We start from the raw sequence: 14,674 nt of genomic DNA, 5'->3' as shown, positions 1-14,674 counted from the left end.
CGGCAGTGCACCGACAAGAAAGCCTCGCCTAATCAGGCACGGCGCCTTGCATAACGGTACATGCGCGCGCTGCAACAAGGAAAACGCGGCCGCTTTCTCTCGCCCCGCCGATACCCACTCGCTGGTCTCACCACAAACGAAATCCCCGCGATTCAAGCGAGAACGGCCACCCGTGGTTCTCAGCAGTGCGCCGTTTTCAAGGTCATACGGGCGTTTCAACCGTTATCAGTTGCTCGGCTCAAGACAAAACCCGCCCTGCACCAAGAGACGAACCAGAGAATAGACACAGCCAAGCGCACACTCACAATTTAGTTTTGTTATTACAACGCTTCGCTTCATTTATTCTGACGCACAACAGAATAGCTTATGTGGAATGGAGCCAAGCTTTGTCACATCCCATAAAAAGCTAACCCCTTCGCATGAAGAGGCAAATTTAAGTGTGCTATCACGCATTATGCGGTCAGTGTTCCAGCTTCGTGACATTTTCACCAGCCACACTGCGCGCTAGCAATTAGTGGCGTTACTTTCCTTTATTCTCTTCACGCATTCGACACATACTGGTCGCGCCAACTGCTTTCCTCATCTGCATACAACAACGACAGTAATAAGAAGCTCCCAGAAATGCACAATGAGAGGAAAGCGAAAGTCGGGCCATAGTTTTATACAAGCATGAGCTCGTGAGAAAACGCGACAATACAAAAAGATTGGCGGCGTCTGCTCGTCAACCAGAGCAAATCCCCTTCACGTCAACAGGGGGATTTCCTCCACAAAAACGCGCAACTTTTCGGCAACGCTGCAGGGTACTTCAGTGCTGCCAACGCGAGAACTGTACGCAAGGGCACGCGCCCTTGCTGTACCATAACCGTGCTAACCCACTGTGTAAAGTAGTATGGGAAAGAATACTGCGTATGGATCACTGTCGGTCCGATTTTAGAGCGCGGGCACATCGAACACTTCGTACAAAAACATTTTGCGTCGACACTTGACGGATGCGCCACTCTGGCGTCAAAGACCGTCAAGCGCTGCCACAGTGAAAGATATCAGAATCGGTCACCCGAAGCGCCGTCTCAATAGGCCGCAAGGATGAGTCTGGAGATGATACGCACTTCCCGACACTGTGGAGCCGAGAGCTGTCTCGAAGTATGCAATCTCCGGCCATCGAAACACCACACTGTTTAGGGGACAGCCTACGTGACCAGCCATGTGCGAAACTTCTCCGCAGACGCAATACTACTGTGAGCGTCCGATCGTTAATGCATGAGACAAAAATACTCGTATCTAAAGGCGACGTCACCGAAATCAACCCACAGGCCTTGCCATCAAACAACACTCACGAGTGCACGCCCAGATGAATTCAGCTTGTTGTACCACATGGAGTGATGCAGACCATGCGGCCAGAGGAAGCATGCAAAACTCGAGCAAGTTTTCTTCTGGCACAGGGAGGCGCGGATCACTCGAATGCGGCCCTAGGCGTCGCGACTTTGCTTAGCCAAAACTCGTTTTCTCAACTATTGCAATTACCAGCGCTTTCTTCGCGATTTGGCATCCACATTTTAGATCCGGGGTTTTACGTCCCAAATGGGAGTGCTAAAAAAATTCCGACAATCGAACTGCACACCATCCGGCCTCCATCGAACCTGCGACTGACGGGCCAGCAGCGTAGTCACTGTTCTAATCAGTATCGTTGTGTTTTTCGAAACCTGACGCCCGTCAGAAATATATGGGACGTGGGAAAGGCAGTATTACAAATGGCAACGTTAGGCGACATTTTCTCCCCGTTCCTCGGCCCCAGTGAGACTGAATTGTTTTGACTGCGGCTCGCTAAATCGGTGTGTTTGAGACCCCTGACCTATATAACCGCACTTACTGTGCATTTACAGGAAAAAAGTATGCGGATAACGCAGACTGACTTTCTGGTAAAATAAACTGTCGCAAGTTAGCTAGCCAGGCGCGCGCACAGCGATCTGACCGGTTTAAGAGGGGATACTGAAGTAGTGACGTCAGCTAAAGTTGCAACTGTACTTACAGTGAGGCACGACAACTATCGCACATACCAGTGGTTTTCCCAATATTACTATTCAAAGAAAAACAATCGACATCCTCACACGTAAACGAAATTCACCGGCATTTATGCAAACAACGGCCAAATTAATATGCATGTGGACTGAGCAGCTTAAAAGCTTTAGCAGTAGCGCGAAACAAATCGATTGCGACCAGCAACCTACCAGCGATATTAAAGCTCGTGACCTCAAGTGACAACGCGGTAGTCTTGACAATATTGCAAGCTCGACACCATGTATCTCCGCTGGTCAAGGGGGGGCCACAAAGAAGTGTCAAGCCATTTTCGTTTAGATTGACACAGTATTTCTACTAATTTCTTACAAAGAACTTCATTAGCTAATACCGGTGCAACTTTGCCGCCAAGCTAAGTGAAACACGTTCCAACCCAGGCATACAGAGGGAAAGAAAACCACACCGGCAGCGACAAGGGCGGTCTATCTGGCGTTAGCACAAGCACAAGCGAGTTTGGTACGGCTTAACTTCGTTGGTGGAGGCTTGAAAACCCCATCAAAAAACAGTGCACCTGTTTCCCTTGCCACAACAAAGTAGCTACGTCTTCTGTAACAAGTCGCAAAATTACTTACGCCCACGTCCTGTTACAAAGAACGCAGGCGACTTCAACGAAGCCGAGAGAATACCTGTCGTACGACCACCTGTGGCCAAGCGGCACGTAACTTCCCCAACTGCCACAACAGAATTTATTCAAACACTCATTTCCAAAACGTATCGCTTCGTACGGAACTACTCTATGAGCACGTCAGCACGACATTTCCATCAAGCCGCAAACTACAACACATTACTCTAAGAAGTAACTTTTATAGCCAAGTTAAAAACTTCGTTCCCCCTCCCCACCTCTTCTCATCCAAGACTTACCCAAGAGCCGTCGCTGCCGTTTGTTTCTTTTTGTTAGGGTTAGCAGCCCAGCCTGTAGTTGACACGAACAGTTTTCAATCACACTGTCACACACTGCCGACGCCGTACCGTCCTCGCAAGACACGGGGCGCAACGCTTGCGACAACTTATACACCGGCCCGGGCCAAACTCCGAAGGAAACGACTGACGGAGCAGCGTGAGCCACCCCGCCGCATCGACCACCTACTCATACAGTACTTCAGTACCGAATTTTGCCTGCGGCTCCATCTTGACGGCGGTGCCATCTAGCGGCGGTTGAGCGGACGAGACACGCGCGTGGGCTGCGTCGTCTGCTACCGTGGCTATGTTCGCGGCGTCTGCTAGCGCACATCACAACCATTGTAACGTGTATTCATTGATACTAAAAGAAAAACTACCCTGCAAATCAGTTTAGGGAAACAAGTGCGCAGCATTCCAACATTCATGAATCTTATAAAACCATACACCAAAATTCAACAGAATACATCTCATTTTTTTAACGGCTTCTCAATTTCAAAATGTCAAAACTACAGTAAATACAAAACCAGACCAACCCGTAAGATTAAAAAAACAATAATTTAGGCTAGCCTTTGAGATTACTACCACATCTAGTACACTGCAGGATGATTTATTGCGCCCAAGTCGCATGAGTCAATACGAAAATGTCAGCAAAGTGGATAGTCGTATTTTCAGTAAAATAGCATGCCAGTTACCAGCAACATTGAAGTTCGCACAACCCAGCTCGCGTGATTGTGCGTGTTTCATAAACCTCCAAGCTTGGGATGAGGCACACGTACGCCGTGCCACGTGCACAGGTAGCGTCGGCAGCTTCGTGAATGCGTTTTTTTTTTTTTTTTATGTGACCAACCAACGTTTCTGTATAGCAAGAAGTTGCTGATGCATGCATCCGGCCTACATAGCTCAGCTTCCCAATCATCACATATGGGGTCAAGAAAAGAAATGCCTACCGCGACTGTGATATGAAGCCTCGAAATACCTGCTAGCTCCTGGCTGAACAGAGCTTTTTTTTTTTTTAGCGTCTACGCAGAACATTTATTTCATCACTATTATTATTCTTTAAACTGTACGAGCGTGAGTGGCAACGTTACATCAATTACATCGCCAGAGAAACTTTCCCACACCGTCGCGTTCACGGGCCTTTTTATAGTCCGAACAGCACCCCAAGTGAACATAACCGAAATCAATACTGGTGGCCCTTGGACTCGAAAATTGCCCTCCGCGTGCTAATAAGCAGTCTCAGAGGCCTGCGTTCGTTTCTCTCTTTAGGGAAAACATTTGCATGTTTGTGGCACCAGATGTCACTTAATCCGCGTGTGTCGTCACGTTTTGGCCACCAAAAATTATGGCGTGTGCCTCCCCAAAGCCGGCACGCGTGCGCAAACTACCTGCCCAGAAAATGACCATTTACCGCTGGTCTCGCCATCTCTTAACAAGTTTTGAAGAATTCATTGGCGGCATGATTCTGCAGACCACAAGGTTTCCATCCATTGAAACCTATAACCACTCGGGTGCCGCCATGATGTAACGATACTCTGCTTTCGGGTACGCTCGCACTCGCCACTGCATGCTGAAATAACCCCTGACATTTTTTTTTCTGCTTCTTGGACCTCTGTTGCATCACAGTAAGAGACTGTCACATAAAGTCGAGTAGTTAGCTCATGGCAACAAAAAACACGGACTCTGAAGCACATGCAAGCCAGCGGAATTGGCCACATACAGCAAGGCCCCGCTTCCGAATGTCGATACAGTACAAGAATGATGGCGTTACTGAATAAATAAAACTGCAAACACTTTTTTTTTTTTGTGCGCAGCAAATTTCATAGATGATCATTGCATTTTTTACAAGTAGTTAATATAAAAATACCACGATTTTGGTTTGTTTATAAAACGTAAACACATTTGTTTATGATTTATACTGGAAGAATTTATACTGCGAGTATTGTAATGACAAAAATGACAACGTTTCAAGATGTCAGCGTTTTGCAAGGAGGTTATACTAAAACTTCTGGAGTAGTGGTCCCGCAGACCCACCCATGTATTGAAGTGAAGCCACAACGGCCATATTGCTCAGGGCAAAAGAAGGCGGCGCCTGCTTTGTAGCGCCGTGATGCTCTGGGCGATTGCGGCCGTGTGTTTCGTTATAGCTGCTAGAGCATCTGTTTATTATTCTTACTAGGGGAGGGAACGTGAAAGGGACTTTAATGAACATCTGCTTTAGTTTTTTTTTTATACTAAGCGTTTTGAGCGTGTTGAAAAAAAAAAAAAAAAAAGCCAGGCCTGCGCGGAACGCGCAGCACAGGCACAGCGAAAGCTAGAAGAGCAGCGCATTTCAGAGCCTTTTCTAAACACTCTTTGGGATGCTACAAGCATACTGCTGGGTACCCACAGTGCCAGCGTTCACTATGCTATCTTTCCTCATCATTTGGAGAAGCGTACGTGGTACCCGCTACACACTTGTCGAAATGTGCAATTTTTTATGCAGTGGCTGACGACGATGAAAACGTAATGCTTAAAGTGGGTATGCACCACAGTTAATATGTGATCAAGAACAAGTTTTCTAATGGTTTGGAGCATTGGACAACCCAGTCGTTAATTGATTGATATGTGGGGTTTAACGTCCCAAAACCACCATATGATTATGAGAGACGCCGTAGTGGACGGTTCCGGAAATTTCGACCACCTGGGGTTCTTTAACATGCACCCAAATCTGAGTACACGGGCCTACAACAATTCCGCCTCCATCGGAAATGCAGCCGCCGCAGCCGGAATTCAAACCCGCGACCTGCGGGTTAGCAGCCGAGTACCTTAGCCACTAGACCACCGCGGCGGGGCAACCCAGTCGTTATGCAATTCGCATTGTCACGCCTGGCCGTTCCTTTGGTGATATAAAACGCTTTATTACTCATATTAACGCTATTCCTTTCCCGACATAAAGCCTGCCTAAGGCCAGTTTAAAAAAGAGTTCCAAGCAGTGGCATGCCTCAGTGGTAGATTACTGGGCTGGAACGCAATGGACCCGGGTTGGAATCCCATTGTTTCATTGGTGTTTTTATTCACCGAGATTTTTTTTTTTCGACACTGGTTACGGGCGGCGGCGGCGGACAACTACGGCGCCGTGCGTGACCCGTGCATTCGTTGTAAAAAAAAAGTACTCAGGAACATCGCTTCGCGTTGTTGTATGTTTAAACAGAATTGCCCCACAGTAAAGTAACTAGTGAGGACATGCAGCGAAAATAGAAGTATCACTAACACACAACTGTAAGACCTTGGCGAATAACAGCGCAGCGTGTGTGCAAACTTTTTTTTTTTTTATCATGGGGGGGGGGGGGAGGTATATATCGCCTTTCCACGTACTCGTTTGAGAAGCTCCTGGATATCCGGAGAAAACGATGCTTGGTAAACTTCCAATCCTTCATCTGATATGTTCTGCTTCATTTTCTAGTCAACGAAATTCCGAGAAGCCTCAATATATTTTAAAAGACCCCAATTAATGGTACTGTTAGGATGTCTTACCCTCCTTTTCTGCTGTTAATTGTACCTCGTTCACAATAATTCAGTTTTCGCTTTGTTATTTTGCCTGTGCCATTTCTTTGTGGGTGAAGTTTGGGGGTGGCGGGATTTAGACAGCTCCATCAATGAGAGGCGCTTTAGGAAAAAGTGTAATTCCCTGACTTTTGAGAGGAGCTCGTTTCCTTTTTATCCTACATAAAGAGAGGCATATCGCAACATCGGAAATTTCAGCATTGTGAGCGTAGTGCTCATGCAATTATAAGAAACTCAAAATCCCAGAAATGCAAAGCCGGTGCTACATTAATTACCTTTCATAAGCAAAGCGCTCAATTGTATTAGGCACACTCACGTACTGGCTTTTGTTAGTGCGCTGGAAACGATGCAAACACGAAAGTAATGTTACAAACTTGTCGCCTCTTTATTTACCCTGTCTCATCGAAGCAGCCTGCTTCAACATGCGTACTGAACATAAGCCGTTATTCCTTTTTCGGGGTGAGGGGGGGTGCTTAACCTTCCCGCCTCAGAGCACACTCATAAGCCGCGTAATACGACGTCTTTGGACTACTAAAACGTACAAAAATTATTCAAAGTGTACTGTGCACCGGCACGCAAAAAGGAAATCTGTGCACACGCGAATGCTGTCGCAGTCACGAAAATATGTGAAGAAAATCGAGCGAGCGAAGCATGCCTTCTCGTACATCGGAAGTTGTACCCGGTGTCCACACGATTTGCGCAGCCAAATGCTACCCAAGAGCCCACTATCGTCGTCTCTAAAAGTGGTCACAGACGTGTCAAGAACCGTCTTGTTTAAGTAGAGGCACCACATGCAACATTACTAGCTCAAAAACAACGCGAAAGCCACGTACGTTACAATGCGCCCATCTGGTTTCTGCCCTGAGAAATATGGCAGTTCGTCGGCTTCAGCTTCAGAGCCCCTTCGTTACTCCATTAGTTTTAGTAAAACCTCCTTGGCGTTTTGGTGACACTTTGCATCTAGAGTTATAGACTTATAGTACATTAACTCTATGGGTGCGCTCTGACTACCTGTTTCAGTGAATCAATATTCAAAACTTTTGCCACAGCTTATAAACAAAATATTTAATTTCATGCCTCAAAAGCTTTCTGTTAAAAAAATGCTTAAAAAGTGATGAAATGACACACAGAAAATTTTGTTACAATTTACAGGTACAATTTTTGTACTGCATTCTCTATTAGATATCTTGTTTTTATAACAATTGCGTACATTTCAAATCTTGATCATTGAATAATTGCGACAAGTTTTTTGCGTCATTCAGGTTGTCTAGTAGTTGTTCCCGCCCATAGAGTTTCATACGATTCCCGCCCTACCAAGTTTTTGTAATCTGCCAGAAGCGGGGATGGCGTGGACCGGTGCACAGGATTAATATGGCGACGCACATAAGCCGCTCAGGTTCGGCTGGCTGGCCGAAAAGCGCGCCACAGGGCCAGTACACGGGAAAATATTTGGGAACCAACCCAGCGAACCTTCTAAACTTCACACTCAACCGAACTGTCAACCTGTGAGTAGTTAGTTCACTGTGTCCTTAAACGCCGGCATGTTACATTGTGATTGGGACAATAGCGGTAGTGAACCGACACGATTCACTTCTCTGATCGCGCCGTGTGCTTCCTGCATGTATATGAGATCTCGTGCATACGTGCCAATGACCTGTTTCCTTACTTTAAGGTATCCTCTGACGAACTACACGTTCGGCACAAAAGAGGCTCTGTATGAACGAGACAGCTCGGTGCCGGCGCGGTTCCAGCGCATGAGGGAAGAGTTTGAGAAGATTGGCATGCGGCGGTCCGTTGAGGGTGTCCTGCTGGTCCATGAGCATGGTCTCCCCCACGTGTTACTACTGCAACTTGGAACCACGTTTTTCAAATTGTAAGTAGTCACTACAAAGGCTGTGTTTTTCACAAGTTGCGTGCATGAGTTCACTTCTCGTACCAGTCGAGCATTGCGGGGCCTTTATTAGGGAGTTTTAGAATAGCGCACCGCGAGCCCTTGCGGTGTGGTCGCTGCCACTGCGCACGCGCCGTAACGTGAGTCACCGTCCGCGTTCGCGGCCCGCACGCAGAAAATGCAAAACAGCGCGCGCCGATCGCGGCCCGCGAGGCCCGCAAAGTGCTGCGAGTAGCTTCCGTGCATTTGGGTTTGCGGTCGGGGCGAAAGTGCCTAGACTTTTCCCTGGGGAGGCAAACGCGATTCTAAAACTCATGTGGCGCCCGCTAAGCCCCCAGCCCCTGCAAACGTTATTCTAAAGCTCCCTATTGCAACGCAAGGATTGTCTGCTCAGCTGGTGCTTAGAGTAGAATACACTCGAAAACACTTGACGTGCTATGCAGACATATCCAAAATCAACGTCCTTTGTTTGTCTCGGCTTTCAACTGATCAGTTTGCTATTTTGGCAGTGTTGTAAGCCTCATTATTGTGAAACTATTAATGCTGAAAGAAAAAACTCGTAATACAAGAACGGCACTTTTTTTTTTCATCGTTCATTCATTTTTTCCTTTGGAGGAAAGTTGCTGCTTTATACATGCCGGTACCATGTAGCAGATATCCATTTAAAGCTTCGTCGCACTGCATTTTGAGTAATCATGTACTAGTGTTTCATGCATTATCCTGTGGGAATGACGGGTGCTATAGTTGTGGCTTCTACAGCGCTTCTGGGAATGCTCATATGAAGGGGCTATTGATTGCTATATTATTAGTATTCGTGTCTTGTAATGAAACATGGCAGCCGCCATCTCATGAGGCCAGAATGCAAATGGTCAGTCTGAATGCATATTACAGAATCTGAGGCAGCTTTAATTCGAAGCCTATCTTTTCACCTAAAGGGACCAACAACTGGCTAGAACGTGTGATTTTGGTAGAAATGAATAGCGCAAGAGTTATAGTAACGGATTCCAGTATTCTTTTTGCAAGATAAACAGGATTTATATTTTCCAATTTTGTTTAAAAGTAACATAATCCGTCATGTTGCTCAGCCTAGCAACATGACGGATTATGCCTTGAAGATAGAAAGTTGATTACTTCGCTGTGCGTAGTCGTAGTCTGATGCTAACATATGCACCCTAATTCGTCCTCAAAATTGGAAGCTGCACGTTAAGAAGCAGCGCTGCCTTTGCAGCCACTAGCAGGCTGTGTCCAGCCAAGGCGTATGTGCGCGGAGTGCCCGCATGTGCAGTAAACTACCCAGCTCGAACACCAACAACTCTCGTGCTCATTGTTTGCAGCTCACATTGTCACGGCTGTAAACAACTTCATATTGACAGATGAAAAAAATTCTGATTACAAATGTTTTGCAGCACATTTCGCATTACCGTTCTGCGATTACCCACTTCTGACTGGTAAGCTTTCCATTGCACAATAGGAAATAAGCTACAACCGTCTCCAAAGTAAGTCAGGATGTGCAAGTGACAACCGCAATCTGATAAAACTGCATTATCGCGCCATCTGACCGGGTGAGTGTGCATGTGCGTCCTTTCATTTTCACATTCATATCTTTTACTCACTTTCAGCGGAACTAGTGATTACATGTAGCGTTGTGCGCCAGGCGTTGCTTTATTCGATTCGTGACGCGCTTGATTCGGCGGGGGCACGGTAGCGGCGAAGTACATGCCGCTCGCTATGCTTTGAATAAAAAGATCGCATCTCTTGTCTCGGCGCCGAATCAGTGCGCCACACCTCATTACGTCTCTTCTTTGCAAATGCCTTTAGGAAAAGAACGCTTGTTCACATAACATTGAACACATTTTTTGCCACGAAGAACGCATTGGTTCGATCCCTACGAGGAGCGATATTCATCAGTGATTTATTTACATCTATCCTGTGTTCTCAGTCGCGGACAGTGACGATTTTTCACGCTGTACCAACGACGCTTTCGTTGACACCGACCCCAAAATTTCTGGAAAAGGAGCTTTTAACACTAGCGCGCTAAACTCTGGTCTGCGAAGCAAGCTGCGTACATTTCGACACTGCCGTGGCGCTGCCAAATTTAGCGCATCATGGATTGAAGAAAGCGGCGCCTGGTGCACTATGCTACATCTAATCACTTGGTCTGCTGCAAGCGAGTAAAAAGATGTGAATGTGAAAATGAAAGGGACGCGCATGCACACTCACCAGGTCAGATGGCGCGACAATGCAGTTTTATCAGATATCAGTCGTCGCTTGCACGTCCCGACTCATTTCGCTGATGGTTGTACCATAAATATGGGTCGTCGGTCCCTTTAAGAAATACGTGCAGACTACTTGGTTCGTCATGATACAATAAGGCATTAAACGTTGACATATGGCTTCACTGGAGAATAACAGACTTTGAACTTGTCTGTTCTTCAGTGTTGTGCACTGAAGAACAGACAAGATGTGAATTGCTACGTTCTGCTATGTTGCCCATCATAGTTTGTTTGGGTTTGTGCTTCACCCTTTTATTTGTCCCCTTTGCCCGAATATTTAAGAGAAGTTTCGAAGTGTAATGAAGTATGCATTGCCTTCATAAACTGATATTTTGATCTCTTTATTGCCGTGAGGGTGTTTTTATTCTGATTGTATATTTCTTGAGAACATGCAGCCATGTTGGATGTGTACTGAATTGTTTTCATTTACGCTTTAGACCTGGAGGGGAACTCAACATTGGAGAAGATGAAGTGGAGGGACTAAAAAGACTCATGACTGAGGTGGGTTTTAAAGTCATTTTGCAGTAGTGCAACACTGAAACCTTGATGTGTGCTTATTGAGTCATCTTTTTATTGTCCAGTCACTTTGGTGTGACTTCTTAGGCCATTATCAAGGGGCAATACAACAAATGGGAGATACTTCCACTCAACTCTTACTGATGTTTCTCTAAGTAATGCTTGAAGTTATCACCTTGATGTAGTTATCGGAGTAAGTGTGGGAGTACCTCGCATCCTGTCATACATTAGTCGCGTTTTATTTTGGATCTCCCTACGCGAAACCTGAATGACACAGTTGCTTGTGGGATGCAACAACTTAGCAGATTCAAATAATATAAGCAAGCCTCCACCGCCAATTCTGTCTCTCACTCTTGTTGCCTTAAGAGTGTGTGTTTAAAACTAAAGAGCATAAATTTTTATTTTAAGTGAAATTTGAAGTTGTATATGCATGTATTAACTGGTTTTTAATATGGGGCTTGTATAATGAAGTTTAAATTGCAGTTGATGTTGTCTATTGGAGCAGCCTTTGTGGTTTGTTTAGTCCCGATAGAAAACAGTGAAAAAAATTTTGATCATTGTTGCTGGAAGTCCATGCTCCTGCAATTTGAACCACCTGTAGGCATTTGCAGAAGCAAGCATTTACAGCATTGTGTTCACCTCAGTTCTAGTAGGTCTGCAGTACATAATGTAACACAAGTAGCTGTTGACTCGGCGTTATATCTGAGATGTTGCTGTCGATTCTTTGCAGCTCAAGTGTATGACCTACCGTGTAAATCCTTGTATGTTGCACGTACATTGCATGTATTGAAAGATTTCTGAGTCCAATAAGTCTTGATGTCCAAGCTGAATGATGCTTGTTTGGTTATTGTGTAGATCTTGGGCCGGCAAGATGGTGTAAAGCAGGATTGGGTCATAGAAGACACTGTGGGCAACTGGTGGCGTCCAAACTTTGAACCCCCACAGGTTAGTGTTTAGTTAATCACAACAAATGAGCACCATTGTGTGCTTGTTAGTATTTCATGTTGGGTGTGTTCTGTATTTATTTGTTAGTACTTTATCGTTCACATGTGTGCGTGTGTAATAGACTTATTTTATTCTGGTAAGATACACAGGTATATATGTATTGTAATCCTACGCGCTCTACCACTTGTTTATTATAAGTGTGTATAAATATTCTGTTAGTTTTCCACAATGTAAAAACAGTGTCTTTATTATGGAACCATTTGTAAACATTGTTAAACTTGGAATTCGCCCACGTGATATGTAGCAGGTTTATTGGCATATGTGAGTGAGTCTTCGCATATGTAAGAGCAGTGTAGGTAACCTAGAGAATAACTATACCATGTAAAGTAGGTTGTTCATGTGTAATAGGGCCAAGAACTGAGCCTTTAAGAAATGTCGGCAGTAAAATTTGTGTGCGATTGTGGCAATTTTAAAAATTTTGCCCATACCAAGAGAGTCATCATATTCTGATTAATTACTATAGGAATAAGCTTTTGAAAATGCTGAATATATGTGGGCTCCAAAATTTTTGCCATAGGTTGTAAAAAAAAAACAAAAGAAAACTTGCCTATTCTTTGCTCCCAGTCTTGCCCTTGCTACAGTTTTTGCACTCTGCTACATTGGGCCATTGGCATGATGAGGTTGTAGACATTTTTAGGCTGCATATGAGAAATGCCAAGCATTCGTGCTCACCGTGGCCCCTTTTGCCAAACTAAACATACCACTGAGCTCATGGCACGGGCAGTTATGCCACAATGTGCCATAAAAGGTCTTCTGGCTTTTCAAGGACTGTGACTGTCTGACCAAAGGTTTAAACAAATGGTAGTCTGGGAATACCTTAATGGATAAGCACTAGAAAAGCATGGAGTCATGATGGCAGCCACCAACTAATGCACCTATACAACTTATTGCCAACAACCGATGAGTACGAGTAAGCACTGTTGGCATTGTGATGGTCGTAGTGCATGCTTTTATTGAAACTGAACCTCTGTTTTTCCTCACCAGTAAAACTCTCAAAGCTTGTGCTTACAATTGGACAAATTCATCTGCAAGATTTGAATCCTTTGATGAGCAGCCATCATAACTTTAGAGCCTAAAATGGTTTAAGTTATGTAGAGAGGGATATGTGTCCTTCCTTTGCTCACGGTTTTAAGTTATTCTTGGCACAAGTTTTGTCCTGTTTATCAGATAAATTAGTGTAATGTAATATACCATTGGAGGGTTTTTGCGCGTGACATAATTTGATTTGAATGCGGTAGTGTAAACCACGGGGGTTTCTTTAATTTTTTTTTTCATTCAAGAGGTTATAAATAAACTTCACTTGTTAAAAGGACTCTGAAATGGGTTTGGCAAATTTGTACAAACACATTGGGCTGGTACACAAAGTCTCAAGGGTTATTTAGGGACATGTTTGAGCTCTCTGCGTAAATTGTGTAATTAAGTTCAGCGCTTTAAAGCTGCGAATCACTGCAGATCGTTGCGACTCACCCAAATGCATTTTCAACCACTCGTTCACAGAGCGACAGGCTCTGGCCACTTGACGAGGTCAAAGCACATCAGCAGCCACGTCACCGTGGCTGCTGATTTGATTGGCTGTCATGGGCTGTAGAATGCACGGAAGTAAGATGGGCTGGTAGGGTGCCAGCACCTGTCGGAGCAAATATGAATCACTCCGCGATCTTCATCTCTGTGGCCAGACAATGTGCGTGCTGCCAGGTGCACACACTGTCTGTGATGGCCTCCGACACCATCAGCAACATGTAGACGTGTTATCTCGGAGGTCTAGACTGGTGAAAGCCCAAATCGCCAAGCGCGCTCATTATGAGAGCTCTGCGATCGCCAGCGTGCCTCGTGACTTAAGGAGTCCAGGCAGAGGTGTGAAGGAGGGTCTGATATAATTCTCTGTAGCGGCATTGGTACGGAGTGTCACTAAATTTTTGCAGTGAATGGTTTGAAGATGCTCTAGCCCTAATACTGACAAAACTGCAGAAAACCTTTCAGGGTCCATTTAAATAGTAATTTGGTAGTCGGTAATGTGCCCTATATAATCAGAATTTCTACCAACATGGAAAACCTGGAAAAGTCAGGGAATTTGGACCCTTCTGCAAATGTCATGGAAAAGTCTGTAAATTTCCGAAAAACCTGGCCAAGTCATGGAAACTGACAGTAGTTCCTTGTGACCGTCACAAAAATAAGCATTACCATTCATTAAAGCTTAAAAAGTTTCTCTTTCAACTGCAAATACAATGAGCTTCTGAAAGAGGTGTGAAAAAAAAAAGTGCATTACTGATGCTTTCTTAGTGTGAACGAGAAAGGATACACTGACCCATGGAACACAAAGTTTACTGACGTTTTGGCATTCGATATGGGAGGGAGCCTTGTTCACAATAAAAGCGGTAAGATTAAGTACGCCTAAATACGCAACGGAAGCAGCAAGAATACATTGTCAGAAGCGTCTCATCACTCCTGTTAAGCATATGTACTGTCGACCACA

General features: G+C 45.0%; 2 protein-coding genes across 3 annotated transcripts in view; one reads left to right on the top strand and one right to left on the bottom strand.

The window, feature by feature from the left end:
* MYPT-75D (Myosin phosphatase targeting subunit 75D) overlaps nt 1-3,187 on the bottom strand; it is a 393,518-nt gene extending 390,331 nt beyond the window's left edge. For both annotated transcript variants that reach the window (XM_037428768.2, XM_075878366.1), the window contains exon 1: nt 2,935-3,187. The gene's annotated coding sequence lies outside the window, so the exon portion shown is untranslated. The remainder of the gene's footprint in view (nt 1-2,934) is intronic.
* Nucleotides 3,188-7,754: 4,567 nt separating this feature from the next.
* Nucleotides 7,755-14,674, top strand: part of Cpsf5 (cleavage and polyadenylation specificity factor subunit 5) — a 28,840-nt gene continuing 21,920 nt past the window's right edge. The window contains exons 1-4 of the mRNA XM_037428767.2: nt 7,755-8,021; nt 8,189-8,389; nt 11,118-11,181; nt 12,052-12,141. Coding sequence (XP_037284664.1) covers nt 7,888-8,021; nt 8,189-8,389; nt 11,118-11,181; nt 12,052-12,141 — 489 coding nt within the window. The 5' untranslated portion in view covers nt 7,755-7,887. The remainder of the gene's footprint in view (nt 8,022-8,188; nt 8,390-11,117; nt 11,182-12,051; nt 12,142-14,674) is intronic.

The sequence above is a fragment of the Rhipicephalus microplus genome, chromosome X (assembly GCF_043290135.1).
Source record: "Rhipicephalus microplus isolate Deutch F79 chromosome X, USDA_Rmic, whole genome shotgun sequence".
Lineage (NCBI taxonomy): Eukaryota > Metazoa > Arthropoda > Arachnida > Ixodida > Ixodidae > Rhipicephalus > Rhipicephalus microplus.
Note: the sequence above shows the minus strand (reverse complement) of the source record. Positions and strands in the feature narration are given on the sequence as shown.